General features: G+C 41.1%; 1 protein-coding gene across 5 annotated transcripts in view; it reads left to right on the top strand.

Moving 5' to 3' along the window:
* Positions 1 to 24,691, top strand: part of Scaper (S-phase cyclin A associated protein in the ER) — a 379,070-nt gene that overhangs the window by 312,050 nt on the left and 42,329 nt on the right. For all 5 annotated transcript variants that reach the window (XM_052760973.1, XM_052760997.1, XM_052760990.1 and 2 more), the window contains 2 exons: positions 6,302 to 6,534; positions 15,515 to 15,670. In XM_052760973.1, coding sequence (XP_052616933.1) covers positions 6,302 to 6,534; positions 15,515 to 15,670 — 389 coding nt within the window. The remainder of the gene's footprint in view (positions 1 to 6,301; positions 6,535 to 15,514; positions 15,671 to 24,691) is intronic.

The raw sequence follows: 24,691 nt of genomic DNA, 5'->3' as shown, positions 1-24,691 counted from the left end.
GCAGGTGGATCTCTGTGAGTTCGAGGCCAGCCTGGTCTACAGAGCAAGATCCAGAACAGGCACCAAAACTACACAGAGAAACCCTGTCTTGAAAAACAAAGAAACAGACAAAAAAGATAATCATATTAAGTAAAATAGGTCAGACTGAGAAAGACGAATATTGGGTGAGTGAGGTGTGTCAGTGGATAAAGGTACTTATTGCCAAAGGTGACATCCTGAGTTGAGACTCACATGGTGGAGGGAGAGGACTGACTCTGACAGGTTGTCCTCTGACTGTCACTTATGTGTCATAGCAAGAATGTGCATCTGTTTACACACACACATAAAAACTAAATGTTTAGTTTAAATGATAAGTATTGCATCTTTTCTCTCAACTGTGGGGCCTAAATTTTATAGAGACTTAAAATCATTTATACATACAGGGCAGGAAAATATTAACAAGATTAAAGGAATGAAGTAGGAGAAGGGGGGAAAATGGAATGGGGAACAAATGTGATCAAAGCATATGATAAACTAGCTGGGCAGTGGTGGCATATGCCTTTTGTTCCAGCACTTGGGAGGCAGAAGCAGGCAGATCTCAGTGAGTTCAAGGCCAGCCTGGTCTACAAAGAGTTCCAGGACAGCCAACACTGTTAAACAGAGAAACCCTGTCTCAAAAAAAATTTTTTTAAAGTATCTGATAAACTTATATGAAAATATTGTTATGAAAATCACTATATATAATGAATATGATCCAGTAAAAATTTATTTAAAGAATATGTATATGAAACCACTTCTAATTTGCTGCTATTATGAGTGAAATAATGACCATCCCAGAGTAGTCTAAAATATTATACTAAAGAGAAGTGAGGTGACTCAGTACAGGACCTGTGGTTCAATCCAAAGGAAAGCAAGGAAGAAAGACAAAAGGAAAGGAAAAGTACACGAAGGAATAAATTTTCATATGTTTAAAAAGAATGGTTTTAGATTTCTGCCTGAAAGTAACAGATTCAGAAAGGCCAAAAGCTAAATAGCTCTTTCCGAAGACAAGACTGGCTATACAGCAAGGGGTAGTAGTCAGCTGTAAGCTAAGCAGGTGACCTTCCTCTGCCCACAACAAGTTACCCTCCCCAGACTGGGATGTGTTCCACACCTAAGTAGACCAGGTATACAATAGACAGGGCCCTGGGCAGCAGTGTGGTGGACCAGAATCTTTCAGCATTGCCACTGGCCTGGCTGCTCTGCAGGAAGTGAATTCAAATTGCATTATGATCCTAAGCAGACAGCAGGACTCTGTAACTATGTATCTCAGCTATTAAAGGTATCCAAGAGAGCAGGATGCTTCCATGTCACCTCTGCAGGTGACAGCATCCCCCACATAGAAGGGAAGCAGCCGTGCTGCTGTGAATAGTGGTCCTCAGCAGTGTGTGCACCTTTTCCATGGAGTTCCACTGCTTTTTCCTCCTATCAAAACTGGTTTTGAGCAACTTTATAAAGAAGCTAGGCCTCTCCTTGCCTTAATTCTGACTATTTTGATATTCTTTCCTAGCTGAAATACTGTCCCTATTAAAACATTGCCATAAATTGGAAGTGAGAGAGAGGACAGGTTTATCCAGGGGGAGAAAGAAAATGTCTTTGAGTATTTGAATAAAAAAACCAAACATTACACAGAGAAGAACACTACTCTTAGTTAAGGTTTCTATTGCTGTGATAAAGCACCATAACCAACCTGGGGAAGAAAGGGTATATTTGATTTGGCTTACACTTCCAGTAACAGTCATCACTGAGGGAGCTCAGGGCAGGAACTCAAGCAGAGGCCATGGAGGAATGCAGCTGACTGGCTTGCTCTCGTGGCTTGTTCATCCTACTTTCTTATACACCTAAGGACTCCCTGCAGAGAGGTAGCATCACCCACATTGGGCAGATCCTCCCACATCAATCACTAATTAAGAAAATGACCCACAGGCTAGTCTGGTGGAGGCACGTTCTCTATTGAGGTTCCCTCTTCCAAAATGACTCCAGCTTGTGTCCAGTTGACGTAAAAGCAGCTAACACAATTTTCATCAGTAAAAGGGCCAGTATTCAAAGGAGGAAAGAAACTGGGCTGGAGGGAGGGGGGCTATATGCAAAAAAATGCAAGGTCAGTTGAATTGGATTTGAAGATCACTGACACTTAGCAATCATGATTAAAAAACAAAAGTCATATACTGTCTTATATATTGAGGTTCTGTAGAGCCTGGCCTGACGTCCCAGAGTTCATGCCAGCAAGCCTCAAGGGAGGCTGCCACCTTTGTGTTTACATTATGACACCATGGCAAAAATGATACTTCTAAAATTCAGAAGATGTCACCCATAGGGGGAGAATAGAGGAGTAGCATGGAAACAGACCTGATTTACATAATGTTTGGATTTTGATTTTTTTTTTTTTTTTTTTTGAGGCAGATGAAACGTTTGGTTCCCAAACTACATTACAGCTTCTGGACACTAAGATTAGTACATTTTAGCCAGGATTACCACAACAACCATTTACTGTTCTTCTTTTTCTTTAGCCAGTAGTAAAGCTCTTGTGGAATCCATTGGGTTTTAAGTGACATCAGTGGAGCAGTGTTTGGCCCATGACCAATTTTCCCTTCTGTCCTCCAGAGACAAAGTTTCTCCAAAGTCTTCAATAAAGATGCCTGATAGGGAGGAGTGAGTGCTTGATCAGGAAAGCACACCGTGGGCTTTATTTAGAACAAAACAGACCAGGGTCAAGGCCCCACTCTTCTGTGAAATAACTGTGAAATCTGGGTGTTGCTTGAAGTCTCTGAACTTCGATTCCTTAATCTGTAAAACTTACATGAAATGGATGATACAAGGATAGTCCTTCACTTGAAAACCCAGCAAGCATTACTCTTTACCCCTGTGTTAGTTACTTCCTTGTTAGTCTCCAAATGCCTTTGTAGACACAAACCTCATCAGGGAAAAACAAACCAACAAATAAAAACTCAAGGGTGAGCAGAGCACTTGCTCTGTTCCCTTGCTCATGTGTTTAAGTAGGTTTTTAAAGGTGAGATAAGTAACTAATTAGATAAGGGCCATTAATTTTGTATCTCAGAATTCTTTTTCCTCTTGATTCTTAACTATATTCTTAAAAGATAGAATTACTAGATAAAACAAAGGGTTTTCTAGGTAATCAAAGGGTTTATTTAAAAAAACACCTTCATTCATGAATAGCGCTTTATTTTAAACATTTCATGGTAAAAAAAAAACTGTATAATCTTGTTGAAAAAAACAAAAATTGATAAAGACCTCAAAACCTCTAACAATAACCAAAAATGAATCACTCATACTCTTCTGTAGTGTTTGAAAGAACCAGAAAGTTTTTATCTCTGGTGAGTTAACTTTAAAATTTAGTGATCAAACATATGAATTGCATTCTATCTGTAGGCCCAACAATTTTATAGTAAGAAAATACATTAATAATCCATTAAAGGACAAGAATGGGAAAGAAAAGAAGGTAAATATTTCTTTTTATCTGGAGAGCAGATGATTAGCTAAAAGTTAAATTTTAAACTAGCAGGAAGAACGCCAGAAGAAAATTTGTGTCACCAAACCCTAAAAGGCTTAAAAATGAGTCTTACAAACAATCTCAGAAATGAAAGTAGAAGGCAGGCTTAGTGCCCATGCCTGGAGTCCCAGCTCTCAGAAGGCTGAGGCAGGAGGAATGTGAGTTTGAGCCTGTTGTAATTATACTGGAAAAAAAAAGAAGAGAGGGAGAGAACAAGAGGGAAGGTATAAAAAGAAGGTCTATGTGGTGGCCTGGGAAGAGTAGGATGGGGCTGGAGAGATGCTTCAGGGGTTAAGAATACCTACACTGGTCTTACGGAAGATCCAAATTTGGCTCCCAACACCACCCTAGATGCCTGTAACTCCAGTGCCAGGGAGGTCCGATCCTTGTGGCCTCTAGAGCATTTGCTCTCATTTTCATAGGCGTGTGAGTGTGCATGCTTTAAAATAAACCAGAAGTTAGATTGTCGGAAAGTCTAAATAAGGGACAGTTTAGGGGCTAGAGAGGTGACATAAGTGGTTAAGAGTGCTTACTACTCTTAAAGAGGACCCAGATTTAGTTCTGAGAACTCACATGGCAGCTCACAACCACCTGTAGCTCCAGTTCCAGAGGATTCCACACCATCTTCTGGCTTCCTCAGGCACCAGAATACACTCAATGCACATAACTTACGTATATTTATAAATAAATAAATAAATAATGTTTTAAGAGGTGGTTTTAGATGCCCTGTATGCCAGAGGTCTCACCGGCTATGAGTACATCCAAGTATTGTAGCTGAATTTTTCTCCCCACGGACCCTGCAGCTGCTTATAAAATAATCACTCAGAAGCTTATATTAATTAAAACTGCTTGCCGGGCGGTGGTGGCGCACGCCTTTAATCCCAGCACTCGGGAGGCAGAGCCAGGCGGATCTCTGTGAGTTCGAGGCCAGCCTGGGCTACCAAGTGAGATCCAGGAAAGGCGCAAAGCTACACAGAGAAACCCTGTCTCGAAAAACCAAAAAAAAAACAAAAAGCAAAAAACAAAAAACTGCTCAGCCATTAGCTCAGGCCTACCACTGATTAGCTCTTACATTTAAATTCAGCCCATTTCTATTAATCTATATGTTGCTACGTGTTCTGTGGCTTTACCTGTGTGCCATTACATGCTGCTCCCTGGATGGCAGGCTGTCATCTGCTGACTCAGCCTTCCACTTCCCAGAATTCTTGTCTGTTTATCCCACCTATGCTTCCTGCCTGGCTACTGGCCAGTCAGCTTTTTATTTATCAGCCAATCAGAGCAACACATTTACAGCATACAGAACATCCCACAGCAAAGTATTTGTCCCTCCCCGGCCCTCACAGAAAAATTTGAACCAATTATTCAGGACCTGGAGACACCAGCCAGCCCTATAGAAATATGAATCATTAAAAATCTTCTCAGACCCTAATTTGGAGGATGTGGGGATCGGGGGTGCCTTGGGAGGGAGGACTGAGGGGTGAGAGGAGGGAGGAAGTGGGATCTATGGGTGGTATGTAGGGTGAGTAGAAAATTTCTTAATAAAAAAAATTAAATTAAAAAAAATTACCTTTAAAAAAAATCTTCTCCCAGATCAGTGGCACTTGGACTTGTAGAAGCCTCTGCCTCCTGGGCACCATGTTACACACTTCAGGTTTGAAGAATACAGGATTCTGTATAGTGAAATTGACTGGCCCAAGAAAACAGTCTTTAAAATATTAATAGTTAGTATCTCCCTCTGGGGGGAAAACTGGGTCTCTCCCTAATCAAGCATGTTGAAGCCTGTCACACAGATCTTGTCGTACAGATTTTTACTGGATCCAGGCTGTATATACTGATTGGTTTGCCTGGGCATGAATCTTTAGTGTGTTTAAAAACAAAACAAACAAACAAACAAAAAACAAAAACCCTCAAGATTACTATGTTTAAAGAAAGTCTCCAATATAACATATAGAGGGAGAACTCAGAGGAAGCAGATGTCATGCAAGATATAAAGGAAAAATCTCCTTTAAAATGAATTCCTTCTTTAAAACATGCAATTTCACAAAATTAAAGGTAAAAGTAATTAAATGAAAATCCTCATGGAGGAGCTGGGAAGGTGGCAAATCAGTAAAGCGCTTGCCTCACGAGCATGAGGACCTGAGTTTGCATCGCCAAAGCCCACATCAAAAGCCAGGGGCACTGCATGTGCTTGTAATCTCACCAAGGGCAGGGTGGGTTTACATCCAGGAGAGACCCCGTCTCAAAAGAAAGGGTGAAGGTGTCTGAGGAGTGGCACAATGTGACCTTGCATGTTAGAAAAAGAACTTTTTGTGATTTTGTAATAAGAAATGCAAATCTTATCCTAATAGAGATATTTAAAATATGTATTTTTAAGAATCCATTCTCATGTGAAACAATGTATGAATATATATAAACTTTAGTTCATACAAAATTTTAATAGAGTTGATTTAGTACTAACTCCATGCCTAAGCATTTTATGTATGTTAGCTCATTTAACCCTCTCAGGAACCTATAATGTAGGCATGTCATTATTCCTGTTTTATAATGAGAAGTTAGAATTTAGAAAAAAAAATAGTGTTCCCAATGTCACCTGATCAATAAAGGCAAAACTGGGATTTGAACTGGCCACCCAACCTCAGAGCCAACACGCTTGAATGTCTCATTGCCTCAGGTAGATTTTCAGAAATTATTTATGATTCTAGAAATGTTCCAAATCATCTCTGTCTAATTTTCATGGTTTCATGAAGCACACTCACTATTTTTTGTTTCTAGATTTATGTTCCAGATGAAAATAATGCTGTTTTGGGAAGAAACACAAATAAACAAGTTTTTGAAGGGTTGATAACTGGACTTCTCAGAGCCGGTGCTGTGGTTTTTAGCTGTCTGATTGCCAACCGACCAGATGGAAACAGCCGGCCAGCTACACCAAAAATACCAACACAGGAAATGAAAAGCAAACCCTCACAAGGTGATGCTTTTAACAGTCGAATTCAAGACCTTATCAGGTAATTGCCCCTTTTCTTCAAAAAAATGTTTTTGGTTAAAAAGATGAAAATAATGTGAACTTAGGCTGTAGTTCTCGCAGCAGCACTGTCCCTAGCTCATGGTAGAATCTATACCGTCACTTGTAGAAAGAAGGAAAAGCAATGGAGAGCTCAGCCGCCACTCTCAATGGTGGTGCCAGAGCCCTCAACTTGTCAATCGCAGCATTCCCCACTCAGAAGTATCTGAGCACTCCCTCAGTCACATGTGTAGTTCAGACTTAATAGAACAAGAGTTACCATTTATGGAGCACTTCTTACGGTAAAGATGTTGGAGTCTTTGCAGCCCTAGAAGTATACAACTTCTAATTTAGACTAGATGAGGAAATTGTTCAGGGAGGTTAAGTGCTCTGGCCAAGGTTATGTAATGAGTTAAAAAGCAGGGAGGAGAGCTGAGACTGGAGCTCCCATCTAGTTAGACTCTCAACATCTGTACACTTTCCTCTACACAAATGTGGCCGTTTCTGACACCTGTTCGGGGCCTGCTTCCTTCAAAGGTCTCCTTTGCTCAAGGGAAATTTACTCCTACTTTAGCATCTGAACTTTTCTCCCCTTGTGAATCTTGAATCAGGTAGAATGTTTAATTTCCCAGCGGGGTTCCATCTGGTGTTAATCAGTTACTGCTCCACCAGTCAACAAGCCTTCTGTGGTCTGCCTGATCTTAGGATGCAAATCCATGCAATTTGTTGCTCTCTGAAACTTATGGTAGGTTAATAGAGAAAGAAAATGCTCTCCTCTGCATGTGTTTCTTTCACAGTTCATAAATTCCCTCTGGCTTCTTGTACTGCTTTTTGGGAACTGTTGTTTCATTCAGTATCTTCCTTACTCTTGATTACTTCCTTCACTCACCCTTCCATCTGCCTGCCCTCTTTCCCAAGTCTATTTATTGCTGGAGAGCACCAGGCCCTTTGGGTCCACAACCATTTATCTTAGAGCACTTGACTTTTACCCTCTCTGCCCTTTCTCTCAGTTGCTTGATCCCATTCAATTTCCTCATGTCCTTTCGGTTATTGTAGGACTTGCTGTCCCTGCTGATGAATGTCATTGTGTCCAAGCATTCTCTGTTAGACTCTCTTGTGATGCAGCAGCCCCTGCATTCCTGTCACCCAGACAGTTTAGCTACATGCCTTGACTGTCATGAGGCAAAAGGCCCAGCATAATGCTTCAATGCAATTACAGTCCACCTTCTAGAATGCATGTTTTTTCACATGTATTACTTCAGTTGCCAAATCCTTCCTAAAGGAAGAAGACATTGTCAGGGGAAAGGTAGCAGTGTTCTTCTGTCAAACCAGATAACTAATGTGGCTTTTAAAAGATGATTGACAAGCACAGTACTTGAGAGCAAACCCTGACATAGGTCTCCTTCTCCTCACCTGGCACAGAACAGGCATGAATATATCTTTTTTCAGTGTTTAAATGTTCTATTATTTTTTTAAATACATGAACATGCACAAAACACAATATTGTAGATACTATGTTCTAACAGTTGATAATGGTTTTTTTCTATTAATCTCAGATTTGGGATTTTTTTTCTTATTGTGAACAAAACAAATACCACAGCTAGACCTTTGTCCCTTTTGCCCCATTTGCTCTCTTCCAAGACCTACATCATTATGTTGGAGCTAACATACATCATTTCCATGCCTGCTCTATGTGTCTGTAAGAGCATGTATGAATATCATAAACAATGTATTCTACTTTACATTTTTATGACTCTTTGTTGTTGTTAATTTTTTCTCTGAGGGGCCCGCCACCCAGCTCCGCCACCCAGCTCCGGAATAAATTGAGGCTTATTATTATGAATGCCTGGCCTCAGCTTGGCTTGTTTCTTGCCAGCTTTTCTTAATTTAAATTAACCTGCCTATCTTTTGCCTCTGGGCTTTTACTTTTCTCATTTTTGTATACCTTTCTTTCTTACTCCATGGCTGGTTGTGTAGCTGGGTGGCTGGCCCCTGATGTCCTCCTCCTTCTCCAGCTACTTCTTCCTTTTCCTCCCAGATTTCTCCTTCATTTATTCTCTCTGCCTGCCAGCCCTGCCTGTTTCTCTCTCCTGCCTCACTATTGGCTGTTCAATTCTTTATTAGAATATCAGATGTTTTAGACAGGCAAAGTAACACAGCTTCACAGAGTTGAACAAATGTAACATAAACAAGAGTAACACACCTTAAAATAATATTCTACGACATTCCTTAATGTGTGTATAAATACTCTGTTAGTATGTTGCCAATTATTAGTTGATGTAATTAAATTCAACATGTTTTAATGTTGTTAATTTTACCTGTTCTGCAATTCTGCACTATGAATAAGCCCATAATATTTATTTACCCGTTCCCATAAGAAAATAATTCTTCCTTGCACTGTTCCCTAAAAATGGAGTCTTTATCCTCGTAGACATATTCTCTGTTTGTATAAGTTTCAAGGTCATGTACTTCCAAGAGGAATTTGTGGCTGATAAGATAAGTGAATATTCATTTTTACCAGATAATATCACACTGTTCTCCATAGTAACTGTATAATTTCCCATTTCTATCATCAAAAACTAGGAGTTCTCATTTCCCATATCCTTGCTTTTGTAATTCTTATAGGTATCAAATGGTAAGCAACTATTGTCTTCATTTATATTGTACTTTAGTAAGGTGAAGCATTGTTCATCACCATTCTAGCAATCAGAACTTGGTTGTAGAAAACAGAAACCACTGGAACAAATTTAAATTGAAAGGATTTAATATAGGAAATTTGGCACCTACAAATTTATCTATGCTGTGTCTCCAGGAACTCACAAACAATAGTGTAAAACTGTAGGACTATTATATCTGTAGACATCAAGGACTACTGACTCTTTAAAAATTGAGAATTGCCGGGCGGTGGTGGCGCATGCCTTTAATCCCAGCACTCGGGAGGCAGAGCCAGGCGGATCTCTGTGAGTTCAAGGCCAGCCTGGGCTACCAAGTGAGTCCCAGGAAAGGCGCAAAGCTACACAGAGAAACCCTGTCTCGAAAAACCAAAAAAAAAAATAAAATAAATAAATAAAAATTGAGAATTGTGCTAGACCAGGGAACTGAGGAGATCATTCAGTGGGTAAGAATGTTTGCTATGAAACTAAGTTCAAATTCCCAGCATCTACATAAAAGCTAGGTATACCTGTTACATGCCTGTGACCCCAGCATCAAGGGGCAGAGACAAGGTGGATTTCGGGTACTCACTGGCCAGGCAGTGTGCTTCAGGTTCAGGGAGAGACCTTGTCTCAAAAGTAGGTGGAAAATGATAGTGCTTAAATCACGTTTATCTAATGGATCATGAACTGGAGAATGATAGTTTAAATCACATTTCTGTATGGATAGTGTACTAAACAGTGTACAGGGCTGTATTCCTAACTTTCCTTAGTTCTAACAGTTACTAATAAGGAGTGATTTAAGAGAGAGAGAGAAGAAAAGAAAACCTTTAACGCCGTGGTTTAAGGTGGCAGACCTGTTTGTTAGGAAACAGAGACAGGTAAAGCTACTCACTTGTTCTTTCTCCCATTCCCCCACCACCTGTACTGGAACTTGGTAGCACAGAACTTGTAATTCAGACTCTCCAGAGTAGAAAAGTAGTGAGTTGAAGGTCAGCCTAAGCTACACTGCAGAACCTGAACTAAAAGAAAAGAAAGAGATCTCCAATTGTATGTATTTATTTCCATTTACCTAGTCTTATTCCATGACTTTGGAAGATCTGTATGCTCTTTCAGATGGTATGTCTTTCAGATACACTGGCCCTTTTCTCATTCTGTGTGTTAAATACCCATCATTTAGAGTTCTGCTTTAATATTGGTGTGCCATAGACAGTTTCCTCCATTGACTGTTTGATGAGACTGTTTGTTCCAGCCTTTTTTTCTTTAAACATAGTAAAGATGGTGTTCCATTGCCATCTGACTTCCATCATTTCTTATAAGAAATCAGCCTCTACTTATATCATTTTTTTTCTTGTAAATAATATGTCCTTTTTTTGTTGGCTTCTCTCACGATTTTGTCTTTGACTTTCCACAGTTAACAATCTGTTTAAATGTAGATCCTTTGTGCTTATCTTGCCCAAGGTTAATTGAACTCCTTGAATCCATATAAATTGGTGTTTTTCTGCATAAACAGAAATCTATCCAAAAAATACCTCTACAAAGAAAATTTCAGCTACAGGTGACTTTATTTGTAAATACTGTGAAACATTTCAGAGAAAAAAATGCTACCAATCACACAGATCCTCTAAAAGAAGAGAGACTACTTACCACTTTGCCTTATGATGCCAATAGAAACACTAGTAACCAAGTCTGACAAAAGTATTCCCCCAAAAATCCCATATCAGTATCCCTTGTGATGAATACGGTGTAGAAAATCCCTGGCAAATGTTAGAAGTTAAATCCAGCAACATGTTAGAGCATAACCAAGTGTGGTTTATTTAGAAATGGAGAACAATTTTAATATTTTAACCCATAATAATTGATTGCCAAGGATAATAAAAGGTCAAAGATTGTACCTTTCTGTCAAGCTAAAATATTAGCCTGCTAAAGTTTGTCGGACAACAGCAAAAGATAGAAAACTCCCTAGGTTAGAGACAGGGAATTTTGTTATTCTCAGAGAGAGATTGGTTTGGTTTTGCCCAAGTTCAAAGGAACTACAAAGGGTCAAACCAAGTGGATGTTGTGCATGAAGTGAGTTTATGTCACAGCTGAGGAAACCCCCAAAACCTAGGACATCCCAGTTCTTTGTCGTGGGCTGAAACAGATCTGCTGACCATTTGCCTGGGAAAAGACCATAGTCTTTGCTATATTTGGCATCAAACAAGCCTGTCATTTGCTTTGAAGAAAGACACCATCTCTGTCCTCCTATACAGTCCATGTTAGAAAAGAGCCAAAGCACGAGACCTTGGATTCAGTCTCCAGTACTGAAGGGAGAAAAAAGGTCCAGAATAAAAGCTGTGAATTCATCCTCTTATAAGACATGCAGAAATCTGATAGATGTGGAAAATGAATTCCTGGTCATGTCCTTCCTGATCAGCTCAGTACATAAGGTATTTTACAGGACATAAGCCATTTGTAGGATTAGAAGAATTCATATTGTTTAAATGGTCATATTATCCAAAGGGATCTGTAAATTTAGGGAAGTCCTCCTCAAAGTACCAATTCTTCACAGATCTTGAAAAGCAATCCTAGAATTCAAAAGGAACCGCAAAAGAGCCCCAATTAGACAAAGCTGTCCAGAACAAAGAGGAAACTGGAGGAGGCATCGTGACACCTGATTTCAAGACATACTCAGGGTCACATTAGCAGAAACAGCATACTGCTGGCACCAAATATGTAGACCAGTGGAAGGGGAAAGACCCACAGATAAATCCGTATATCTTTAACTCTTCAAAAAAAAGCACCAAAAATATGCACTGGGGAAAGGACAGCATCTTTAGTAAATGGTGCTGGGAAAGCTGGAGATCTCCAATAGAAATTGAGAAGAAATCCCTCTTTCCTTATGGTATATGATTATCAACTTCAGTTGGACCAGAGACCTTAACTAGTGCCTGAAACTCTGAAGTGCTGGAGGGAAATGCCAAAGGCAGCAGTTTCTTCACTAGTGTTGGAACACAGGAAACCTAGAAGTAAAGAAACAGTCAACACAGTGAGGGGACAACCTACTGAATTAAAATGTCTTTGCTAGTTAATCATTTGATTACAGATTAATATCCAAAGTGCACAGAGAACTCAAATAACTTAGTGTTAGGAAAGTAACCCTATTTTAAAACGGGCAAGTTGTCAGAGTAGGCACTTCTCAAAAGAGGAAACAAATTGTGTGTGTGTGTGTTCCATGTACATTTTATGTGGGTGTGTACACATGTGAATATGGAGGTCAAAGGTCAGCATTGGGTATCTTCCTCAGTTACTCTCCATCATGTTTTTTGAGACTGAGTCTGATTGATTCTAGTGCACATTTGATTTGACTAGATTGGTGGCCAGTGAACTCCAGGAATCTACCTGTCTCCATCCTTCCCAGTGCTGGCGTTATAAACACCCAGCCTTTGTATGGGTGCTAGGTATCTCCAAACTCAGTTCTTCATGCTTGTGTGGCAGGCACTTTACTGAACCATCCCTCTTAGAACTTTTGTTTCAGCATTATACTGAAAGTTCTCAATAGCTTAATGAGTTAAGGGGGAGATGAGTGACACTGAGTTTATAAAGGAAGAAATAACTGTTGCTTGTAATATCATAATAGCATATGTATAGAACATGTAATCTACCAAGAAAGTAAAAACTACAACTAAATAAGTAAATTTTTCCAAGAGTTGGAGGATAAACATACAACTTATGTAAAACTCAGTGTTATGTAGAAGTTTTGAAGCTATGTTCAGTTTTAAAATGCTTCATTTTTTGATACTATTATAAACTGATTTTTTATTAAAAAAAACTTACATATAGCACTGAATAATTAGGAATTATAATTTTAAAAATAATATAATGTATAAAAGCATCCAAAAATATCAAATACCTCCAACTAAATATCGAGAGACAAATATAATGCCTCTACAAAGCATTGCTAAGAAAACTTAAGAGACCTAATTATTGTAGATAAATTTCATATCTGTGGATCAGAAGATTAAATATTATGAAAATACCATTTCAACTGTGGTGTTGACTAGGACTGATACAAGTTGCTTCTTACATTTATATGGAAATGACAAAAGAATTTTGGAAAATTGAAAAATCAGAGAACTTAATGGATTTTCAGGCTAATTCTGGGAAATATTTTGTTTGAGAATTTCACACATGAAGAAAATGTGCTGTGATCAAATCCATTCCCAATTCTTTCCCTCCCAATTCCTTTGTCTCTCCACCACCACTTTCCCTCCAACTGCTTGTGGTTTTTGTTTGTTTGTTTTTAAACCCACTAAATCCATTTAGTGCTACAGTATATAAGATACACAGGGTGCAGAAGCATGGGTAGTCCTCAGCAGCCTCATCCCTAAAGAAAACTGACATTCCTTCCCTCAGCAGCCATTGGTTGCCAATAGCCCCTCAACTACGAGTGGGACTGATGAACCTTTTCCCCATCCATGCTGGGATTTTGGCTGTCTTAATGCCATGCAGGTGTTGTGGACATTGTCTTCACTGCTGCAGTGTCACAGTCATGTCTGGCAAACACTGTTCCTCTGCAGATGATCTTCCCACCCCCTCTTCTGCAGTGAGCCTTGCAGAGGGAAGAAGGATGATATAGATGTCCTATGTGGAACATCACTCTTATTCTCCGCACATGAACTAAGTGTGCGTCCCTATATTAGCCACCATCTACAGCAAAAAGAAGCTTCTCTGATGAGGGCTGATAAATGCATTAATCTGTGGGTATACAAATAAGAACTTAGCCAGACGGTGGTGGTGCATGCCTTTAAACCCAGTACTAAGGAGGCAGAGGCAGGTGAATCTCTGTGAGCTGGAAGCCAGCCTGGTCTAAGAGTGAGTTCCAGGACAGCCCTGGCAACACAGAGAAGCCCTGTCTCAAAAAACCAAACAAAAATAGCAACAAAAAAAGAACTTAGGGGAAAATTTGTTACTATGTCCATTTAGTAGAATAATAGTATCGTTTTAGCCCCAAGGCTACAACCTCACCAGCCCCAGGTATTTGGGACCTAGGAAATGTTACCAGGCATGAGTTCTATCTTGTAGAGCAGGCTTTAAAGAGGGAAAGTGGTTGGTTACTCCTGTAACATCCTGTAACACCATTGCACCAGTTGGCATATATTGGCAGGCCAGTTGTTAGCGTAGCTCACAGGGTTTACAGCTGGTAAGAGTGGTGATTACTTTTCTCCCTAGTAGCATAGAACCTTCCAATATTATGAAAGCTAGTCACTAGGGATGAAGCTTCCAGATCCCTAAGGTCTTGATTTCTCCAAGTCCTGTGACTATGACTCCTGTATGTGGTGATGTTACAGATTTCTTTTTTGTCTACAGTCCTGTCTAGTATCACACACTGAGTTTACTTGCTAGATCTCTTTTGTGTGCTTTCATTTGAAGTTGTTTTCATTCTTAGTCTCTATCTCTCATGCTGACAATTTTCAGTGGGAATGGAAAATTACCTTGTGGAACATTCCTAGTTTGTCCTTGTGATTCAGTTAAGGTTATGCATCTTTTATTTTTACAAGTAAAAGTTTTAATGTTTCTTACGTTCTTAATGGTGATTTTTTTTAATGGAGAACCTGAAGTCAGCATTAGAAGTTTAAAATGTTAACAAGAGTATTTGAGTAGCATACCCATGTGGGCAGTCCTGGGGAAACTCAGTGGACCACAAAACAAAACACATGCTAGTGGGGTGGGGATTATTGAAAGAAGAGGATAAGAAATTGTGAGGTGGTCAGTGAAACCAGAATGCAGTGTGTGTGTGTGTGTGTGTGTGTGTGTGTGTGTGTGTGTGTGTGAAGTTGTCAAACAATAAATTAGTTTTTGAAAGTATATCTGGGAAGCATCGTTTTGTCTTCTAAACCCCTATGTTGTGGTGAATTTGATTCCCTAATCCTTAAAAAAAAGTACTACTTATTAGGACTGTACCCAGGTGGTAGTGGTGCATGCCTTTAATCCCAGCACTTGGGAGGCAGTAGCAGGTGGTTCGAAGGCAGCCTGGTCTACAGAGCGAGTTCCAGGACAACCAAGGCTACACGGAGAAACCCTGTCTTGGAGGGGGGGGGGGGGGGGGAAAGACTGGAGAGCTCATTACAAAATGTTTCACCTATTGTCAGACTCTTCAGAACAGGAAGAATGATCAGAGAACAGCTGATTATTTAGTGCTGAATCTAAGAATATTGGTCTTATGTAGCTTTATTCACACCTATGATCTGTCTGCATGTTGAGGGATCCAAGCTTGGATATGGTCAGACTTATCATGGAAGATGAAGGCATTGCCCCCTGTGCAGACTGAAACATACTGTCCTCTCTCACTAGCTATGTGGTGAACATGGGTCTGATTGACAGACTGCATGGCTGCTTCCTCTCAGTGCAAGGCCCAGTGGATGAGAATCCCAAGATAGCCACATTTCTGCAGCATGCCACAGGATTCTTACGTGGGATGTGTACCCTCTGCTTTGCTGTCACTGGAAGGTAAGACTCGCGTGTTGGAGAATGGCTTAAGTGTTTGTTGCCTGTCTTTGAATTTCACTGCTGTGTGGCACGCACTCAGCCCCTCCCCTGTCTTTCCCTTGTCATTGGTTTTCTACATTGTGACATGGATTGCATTTTTCTGAGGGTGGGATACATACTCCTGCCAGAGTCTGTTTTTCACTGGGGTCATGAACATGAACTTGACTGTCTAAAGACCTGAATGATCCACTTCCTCTGCTGCTGAGATCCAGAAGTACCAAGAGCTTCTCTGGCAGTCAGTGAGTCAGCAACAAAACATATACCAAGCCAAACCAGGCCATTAGCCCAGAACAGCACAGCCTCACTGTGGTCTTGTCTTCTGCTCCTGTCAGCGCTCTCCTAGACTTGCTTTTCTCTACTTTTCCTTCTAACAACGTACCGAACAAAGGAGTCAGCCAACAGCCGTAGCTCCCTGAAGGCACTTCTAACTCAGAGTGTGGTTAAAGCAAAGTGCCAGTGATTACTGTGGGCTTGAGCACCACCCTGTAGGTGTCCTCAGAAATGATCATCCTCAGGCCGACAGGATGGTTCAGTGGTTAAAACCCACAGAAGCCTGGTGGCGTGACTTGGATCCCTAGAACTCGGGGTTGAAGGAAAGAACTGACTCCCAAACTTGTTCTCTGACTTCCAGGCATGCACGTGCCCAGCAGGCACATACTCATAAAATTAATAAATTAAAAAGTAACAGTTCTCTAGAAAGGACAGGGAATCTCCTGAGTGTTTTCTCTCTGAGGGAGAGTCATTCACAGTAGTGGTTTGGTGTTTTGATTAGAATATGATACATTCCTGAAGTATAGCAAAGATATTCAATAAAGTAGTTGGCTTAAAATTAAATTCTTAACGGCACATTTTGTATTTTGAATTTTCTTTCATTGAATGTTTTAAAGGTTTGTCATAAAGAAACAAGTTATTTGAAGCTTACAAAATCTCACTTCTTAAAGAAATCCACCCCATCTGTATCCATGGTACATAGAATACAAGTGGTGTGTGCACAGTGTTTTATGAGAAAGGCATTTCTTCTAAAATGAACATTGATTTAGTCCGTTACAAATAGGATCCCTAAACCCATGTAATCTTCCTTACTCTGACCCAGTCCCTCACCTCTGTGACACTCATAGGAAGATTAACACTGTCTGAGACTTCAGGGAAGCAAAGACAGCCTGTGTTCAGGGTCTCCTCACAGGGTTACTTTCTATCCAGGGAGGGAGACAAAGTCTGCCTTTCTGAGAACAGAATCAGGAACTAGTTACTACAACACGGTGCAGAGTCTGGGGACAGGACCGGCTCTGGCTGGACATCGACACCAGTTTACAGTCACCACTCTGCCCACTTAGTTCCTACCTGGGGTTCTCTCAGACGACGAGCCCTTTGGGTCCTGGCTCTTCATCTGTAGTGCACAGAATTGCAAACGTGCCAGCATTTTGTCTATGTCGCCTGTACTCATTCTGAATTTAAATGACCATCACCAAGATAAGTATTTCTGTATGCGGTTGGTGTGTAGTTTGTGGTCTTTACCTTGTGCTTATACAATTCAGTCAGCTGAAGTCTGTGGTACTGAAAGAAATCTAAAGGTCGTTCATGGTCTCCTTTCAGGAGGGAAGACAACTGAGGCAAAGTGACTTGAATTAGAACTCAATTTTGCCTTGGTGCTTCCATCTCTACCCTCGATGGAGTATTATTCGGAAGGTTAACACATGGATTTATCTGGAAATTTCCTCATTTACATATATGGAAAACAGGGTTCTCTTCTTTCATATCCCGTCATGATCTTATCCAGTGGCCCTCACTGAGCATTTGCCGTGTGCCAGATGTAAATTAGGTACTAACAACACTGATTTGGGGGAGCCCAGAGTCTAGTGTGGAGTTCAATACAAATTAATAACTACCGTAAAAGAGACTGTACACAGAAGGAAGGAAAACACCCCAAGAGAAGGCTAAGAAGCACTTCAATAGGCTGAAAGAGAGGGGTTTGTTGACACAGGCTTTCACTTTGTTGCCCCTCTGGCCTGCAACTCCTTATGTAGACTAGGCTGGCCTCAAACTCACAGAGATTGGACTACCTCTGCCTCCTCAATGCCAAGATTAAAGACGCCCCACCTCACCCTGTCTGTCAGTAGGCTGAATCTTGAAGTGTGCTGGACAAGCAGAAGGGGAATGCAGCACAGTGTATGGTGAGGCGGACAGTCCCGTTTCTCCACCCGAGGATGTTCTCTGCTGGAGACCAGGCGAACTAACGCATGTAGGAGTGACCCTCGAGCAGGAAACCAGTGGATATTACTCCAGCTTTCCTGTCCTTCAGCGGAACGGTTCTGATATACGTTCACCACTGTCTCACGGGGTTCCCAGCAATAGCCTATTCATTAATAATTCCTGCCCTTCTCTTTCACCTTTCACCTGCCTCTCTCTCTCTCTCTCTCTCTCTCTCTCTCTCTCTCTCTCTCTCTCTCTCTCTCTCTCTCTCTCTCTCTCTCTCTCACACACACACACACACACACACACACACACACACACACACACACACAAATACATTTGCACCCATGTCCTTGTTTAAAGATCTGCTTTGGGGGCAGCCCAAGCCCACATACATGCTTATTTAAACCTGTGTGGTGTTTTGTTTTCAGCTTCATGTCCCTGTAACCATGAAGAGTAAGGGGCCTTTAATTGACCTCCTTAAATGTTGGTTCTTGTGAGGCTCAAAGGAAAACAGGGGCCTACTGCCACTGAATTGTTTGGACAGGATCAAATTTCTATTCCAGATGAGCATGCTTGAAAAGTGTAGAGATGGCTGCAACCAAAGGATTAGCAAAGAGGCTTTTTCATGGTCCACGTGAAAAATATTGAGTGCCTCTAGATGCAGTGAAAATAGAGAGGAGCAAATACATTAAGAGGAGGTAGATATGTAAGAGAGCAAGGGGCTTCATGCTGTGGGAGATGAGGGAAAGACTCTGCATGAACCCAGGCTTCCAACTTGCAGTTTTTGAGCAGTAAATGGTACAGTCTCCAAATTAGGAAGATTAAGTAGTTTGATAAGTGATTTACTCTTGGTGGTTTCTAAGAGTTCTTAGTTTCCCTTTGTCCAACTTTAGTTGCTTAGCAAATTTCTATTAGCAGGACTTATTGCAAAAGCAGATTATTCTGGAAATAAAAATAGGTCCAGGTGGTTCTGTGATATGATTTCCCTAGGAAATTCTAGTAGAGTTTATGTAAGCTACTACTCTCAAAGTGGAAAAAGTAATCTACTGCTTTTGTTGCTGTCGTCCTTCAGTCTGTCTCCCACCATTTCCAGAACACCGCAGACCAGTGCAGGGAGTATTCTACTGCTCAGACTTACTCACATCTCAGGTTTACAGGTCATCTGTGCTGGTCCCCCTCTTCATAGAAAACATGTTTCTAAACTATGATCTACAGTGACCCAGTCAAGCATTTTGTTGCATGCATTAGAATTTCTATGCTATCTCACAGCCCTGTCTAAGAAATAGGACCTGTGGTTTGCTTTATTGGAATAATTCACATAATGCCTGTTTTGGCTACCAGAGACTAACTAGAGCCAGAATGTCAAGGAAAGCTTGTCCTTAAAGCCCTTCTGTGAGTAGCCAGAATAAAGGACAAAGAAGAGCCACAGAGGCCTTTAAAAATTGTGTCTTGAACTGGCAGAGCCTGAGATAATTAAGCAGACTAATTGATAGCACAGGCTTTGAGTAAACATGCTGCAGTCCTACCAGCAGCCTGGCCTTTGTAGTGGAGATTGAGCAGGTCCACTTTTGGACTCCTCTCCCATTGTGCTCTTAATCTTCTAATTTTTACCTAGGTGTTCTGAAAGACAGTTTGGGAGTCAGAATTTGTGCTGTTAATCTATGCTTCAGTGTGGGGGAGGAAAAAGTGGGCCCACGGTTTCTGTACTTGGTTTTGAACAATGAATGTGTACTTATTTAAGTAAAAAGGGGAAATGTGATAAAAGAATTGGTTTAGTTTAGGATTACTACAGAATTTTAAAATGAAAATTGTTCATAAACTATAATTCTTATTCACTTAAACAAAACTGAACCATTTGTAACAGGATTTTCAGAAGTGTTTATTTGGGGCCTTTATTGCTATCAGTTTTCCATTCTTGATCTTATAGGAAGTAAAGAGAAAAGGATGGTTTGGGGTCTCAGGGCAGCACCCTAATCCATAACCAGCTGGGCGCAACCTCCTGTAAGGTGTGGAGTCCTCAGCAGAACTAAGAGGACCAGAAAGTGGAGTTTTTGTAAATCACAGTCAGCTCGGCTCCTACTTACTGTGCAGTGACTTCTGTCTTTATCACTGTACCTACAGTTATGTAGTAGAGGCAACAGAGGACCAAACAAGCAAATATATATATTAATAGTATAACCCTTGAGAACCTTTCACCTCTGAGGGGAGAGAAGTGGAAGACATGGCTGATAATGATTGGCTAGAGAAGACATCTGAATATAAAAATCATTTTATAAAAAGGAATTTTGTTGTTACATGTATATATGTTTTCCATTTTCATATCCAAACTACACTAACAAAATATGTTGTAGCCAAGTCTGGAAGCCTGTGCCACAAAAAGACCAGAATGATTTATAATTTAGCCCATTAATTATGGGGATATAAATGAGTGCTTCTCAAGTGTTTAAGGATGCTTCCAAACCATTTGTTCAAACAAAGGTAAACTTTTAATTCTGCTTCCCTACCTATCCATTCATTCATTGAACAAATATTTATGTAGCACTTGTTCCATGCCAGGTCCTATGCTAGACTTGGGAGAAAGCAGAAATGACTCAGTACTCCTATTATGTCCTCAAAGACCTGGTAAGTTTGGAGGAAAAGGAAGAAACATATACAAATATCCATGATAAAAGACGGTGAGAAAGAAGTTAGAATGCAGTACTTGTATACAAGCACTTGGCAAGCTGTCTGGCACATCGTGTAAATGCTTAGTAAGTGTTGGCCATTATCATCATCATCAACAGAGTTCAGGAGAGGGGGAGGTTACTGTGAGTTTATAAGGACTAGATATTTTCTGGAGTACCTAAAAATTAGTCCAGCACCCCAAAAAATGGAAATAATAAGACCATATAGAGTGGAGGTAAATATAGACAGAAAAAAAGTAGCATAAGCAAAGATATAAAATCAGAAAAACATGAATAACAAATACAGTACTCTAACTGAACTTTGACATGTTTGGTGGTAATTGTAATGCCTCACAGATGATGATAAAGTTAAAATGTAAAACTATAAATTATTTTCTGGTATTTTGTGGGGACAATAGTGTCATTAATAATAGTCTTTGAGCAGAAACATGGCCTGCTAAAAACCAAATTTTGAAACATTAACAAGTACCATATGAATGATGTATTGGAGAGAAGGAAGAAAATGAGTGTGGCCATTAATAGCATCTTAAGCAAAAGACAAAAGAAAATGTGTGTGTGGTTTTACCAGCCTCTGAGGCATCCAGCTCCAGACTTACCATCATTGGTCATTTCTTTGCATACCCCAGGTTGTAGCTAAAGTTTTCCTGTATCCCACCCGGTTCGCAGCCACTCAGACCCAAGTAAACACACAGAGGCTTATATTAATTAAAGCTGCTCAGCCATTAGCTCAGGCTTACGACTAACTGGCTCTTACACTTAAACTCAGTCCACTTCTGTTAATCTATATGTCGCCACATGTTCTGTGCCTTTACCTGTGTGCCATTACGTGCTGCTCCCTGGACAGCAGGCTGGCATCTCCTGACTCAGCCTTCCTCTTCCCAGAATTCTCCTTGTCTGCTTATCCCACCTATACTTCCTGCCTGGCTGCTGACCAATCAGTGGTTTATTAAACCAGTGTACAAAAGCATTATCCCACAGCACCAGGTAATCTACCACCGTATTTTGTTGATTGAAAAGAACCTTCAGTCACTCGGTCTTGCAATAAGATGTGAGTCTTTTTAATGACCTTGCCATTTTCAATTTGGATATATCTAATGGCATGAGGATCATTACTTACTACAGGTCCAGTTCTACCACTGATGGGTTTCTGAGGCTTAAAAAGTATCCCTTCACACCAGGCTGCTGCTTATGCTAGTCCAGCTTATTCCTTGCTGACATATAGACTGAACTGGTCCTGCCTTTCTCCTTAAATGTCTGTGACCTCACATTTCCTTTTGATTTTCTTCTCCCTATTCCAGTTCATTGCTATGGCAGTAACAAATTATCCCAAAGTCTCATAGATTTTGTAGGTCAGGAATCCTATCAAGGTACAGGGAAAGATGAGTTATCTTTATTGTACAATGCCTAGGCCCTTGGGAGACTTAGACTTGAAAACTAGAGGCCATCTAAGCTCTTATTCACTGTCTGTCAGAGAAGACTTCTCTGGGGTAATGAAATTATATCTTCAAAGGACCAGCCATGGAAAGATCCAAGGGAAGAATATTCTGGTTGAAAAGAATGGCAAGGTCCTGCCTGATTTGCTGTGTTCCAGAATCAAAACTAGTGCTGAATTTGATGAGCAAGAAAGTGATAGGAGATGAAGTAAGGGCCAGGAGACGAGGGAAGACACACATTAGAAAGTGATAGGAGATGAAGTAAGGGCCAGGAGACGAGGGAAGACACACATTAGAAAGCTGAGTTTTGCTGGGGGGGGTGGGGGGTGGCAGTGCATGCCTTTAATCCCAGCACTTGGGAGGCGGAGCCAGGCGGATCTCTGTGAGTTCAAGGCCAGCCTGGTCTACAGAGCGAGATCCAGGACAGGCACCAAAACTACACAGAGAAACCATGTCTTGAAAACACCAAAAAAGAAGAAAGAAAGGAAGGAAGGAAGGAAGGAAGGAAGGAAGGAAGGAAGGAAGGAAGGAAGGAAAGAAAGAAAGAAAGAAAGAAAGAAAGAAAGAAAGAAAGAAAGAAAGAAAGTCTGAGTTTTGCCAGGCATGGTGGCACACACCTTTAGTCCCAGCACTTAGGAGGCAGAGGCAGGCAGACCTCTATGAGTCTGAGACCAGTGTGGTCTACAGAGCAAGTTCTAGGACAGCCAGGGCTACACAGAGAAACGCTGTCTCAAAAAACAAAAAACAAGCCGGGCGGTGGTGGCGCACGCCTTTAATCCCAGCACTCGGGAGGCAGAGGCAGGCGGATCTCTGTGAGTTCGAGGCCAGCCTGGGCTACAGAGTGAGTTCCAGGACAGGCACCGAAACTACACAGAGAAACCCTGTCTCGAAAAACCAAAAAAAAGTAAAGGAAAAAAAAGCGTTTTTATGCTCTGTGAAGTATGGATTAAAAAAGCAAGAATGAAAGCCAAAAGGCTCTGTGAGGAATGGCTGTGGTTATCCGAGAGCCCCCTTAGGACAGTTTTTTCCCAGTTACTCAGTCTTTACCTGGCAAGGCAGCAGAGGCTATGGCAGATCCTCTGTGGCCCATCTGGAAATCAGAAAGGTCAGACTAGCCAAAACTGGGACCCTTTGCTGTTTTCAGTACGAAAACTGAAACTAAGGAGGTCCACGTACCTCACTGAGAGGCATTGTTGTACAACATCCCTGTTGTGTGCTTCGAAGATCTGGACTGGTCCCAGTCAGTCACCCTGAGCTGCCTTCTCTCCCTGGAGGCATCTCCTTCCCCTTCCAGTCACCTCATTTTCCCTGGACGGCACTGGGCCTGTTGTTCTTCACTCCCCCACTTCTGGGCTTAGCCAGAGCCCAGCCACCACATGAAGAAGCTCAAATCCCCCATGCAAGGACACCACCAAAATGCCTGAAGCTGGCATCTGGAAGACTTGTGTATTCAAAAGATATGAAGATTCTGTACTGTGGGCCTTAGTGTTCTATACAAGCTGGGAAAGGTCAGGAAGCACCCCTCTGCCCTGCAGCCCCTGAGGGAATTTTAACACAACCTCCAGGACTGTAAAATGCTACATTTATATTATTTGTAGCCACTAGGTTGTAACATTTGGTTCTACCGGCAATAGGGAGCTAATAGATGCACCATTACTGAACTGCAGCCTCCTCCAGGTTAGGGGTCTTTCTTGCATTTTAGTTCTCAGTGTTCATTGTATTGGAGCACTGGGACTTTGGCTTTTGAGCAGAGTATCCAAGAGAGCATCATTTGTGTTGTGCTCACATAAAGCCTAGTAAATGATGATGTCACTAGATGAGTGTTGGCTTTCTTGGAATATCCCAAGATCTAAGAGCCAAAAGCTAGAATTCTGCTAAGAAATAATTCACTTCCCCTTGTGCAGTGAAGTTCTCATCCATCACCAGGGCAAACACAAACTTAATCCACTCCACACCAACACTGTGCATACTATTAAGTTCTGTCTTATGGTTTCAGAGCTGAAATGAAAGGTTCACAAGATGCCTTAGAGATTCTAGAAGTAAAGGATGAATGAAGCAAAATCCTGGAAGCTATGAGAACAATGTAGATGTCATTAGCCCCACAGGAGGGAAGCATGGATGCTGTAAGCCAGGAAGATGAACACAGACAAACTAGGAACAAATGGGAGGAAAGGAGTTAGAGTCTAGAGCTGCACCTCCCGTCCTGTTGTTTTAGTCTGGTGGAGGCCAGTTTTGTACCGGATGGCCTGTGATTCATGCTCATGCGGACTGCTGCTCTTTTGTCTAACTATACACTCCTACAAAGCAGAGTTGGGCCTGGTGTGGTGGTGCACGCCTTTAATCCAGCACTCGGGAGGCAGAGGCAGGCGGATCTCTGTGAGTTCGAGGCCAGCCTGGGCTACAAAGTGAGTTCCAGGATGGCCAGGGCTATTAAGCAGAGAAACCCTGTCTCGAAAAACCAAACAAACAAACAAACAAACAAACAAAGCATTGCTGGATTTCAGGTGCTATTTGGCATTAATGATAGCCCAGTTATACTTACTCTCATTCAAATCTAGTTTTAGTGAATATAAATAAATATTTCACTAAAATCTCTAGTCTTCGAATCCAAATAAAAATACCTTAAAATCTGGTAAAAATTGAAGAGTTTTTAAATTTTAAAGTGTGCTATA

Source organism: Peromyscus californicus, unplaced genomic scaffold, assembly GCF_007827085.1.
Source record: "Peromyscus californicus insignis strain IS unplaced genomic scaffold, ASM782708v3 Scaffold_11__1_contigs__length_118956290, whole genome shotgun sequence".
Classification (NCBI taxonomy): domain Eukaryota; kingdom Metazoa; phylum Chordata; class Mammalia; order Rodentia; family Cricetidae; genus Peromyscus; species Peromyscus californicus.
The sequence above is the reverse complement of the archived record's forward strand: the minus strand, read 5'-3'. Positions and strand labels throughout refer to the sequence as shown.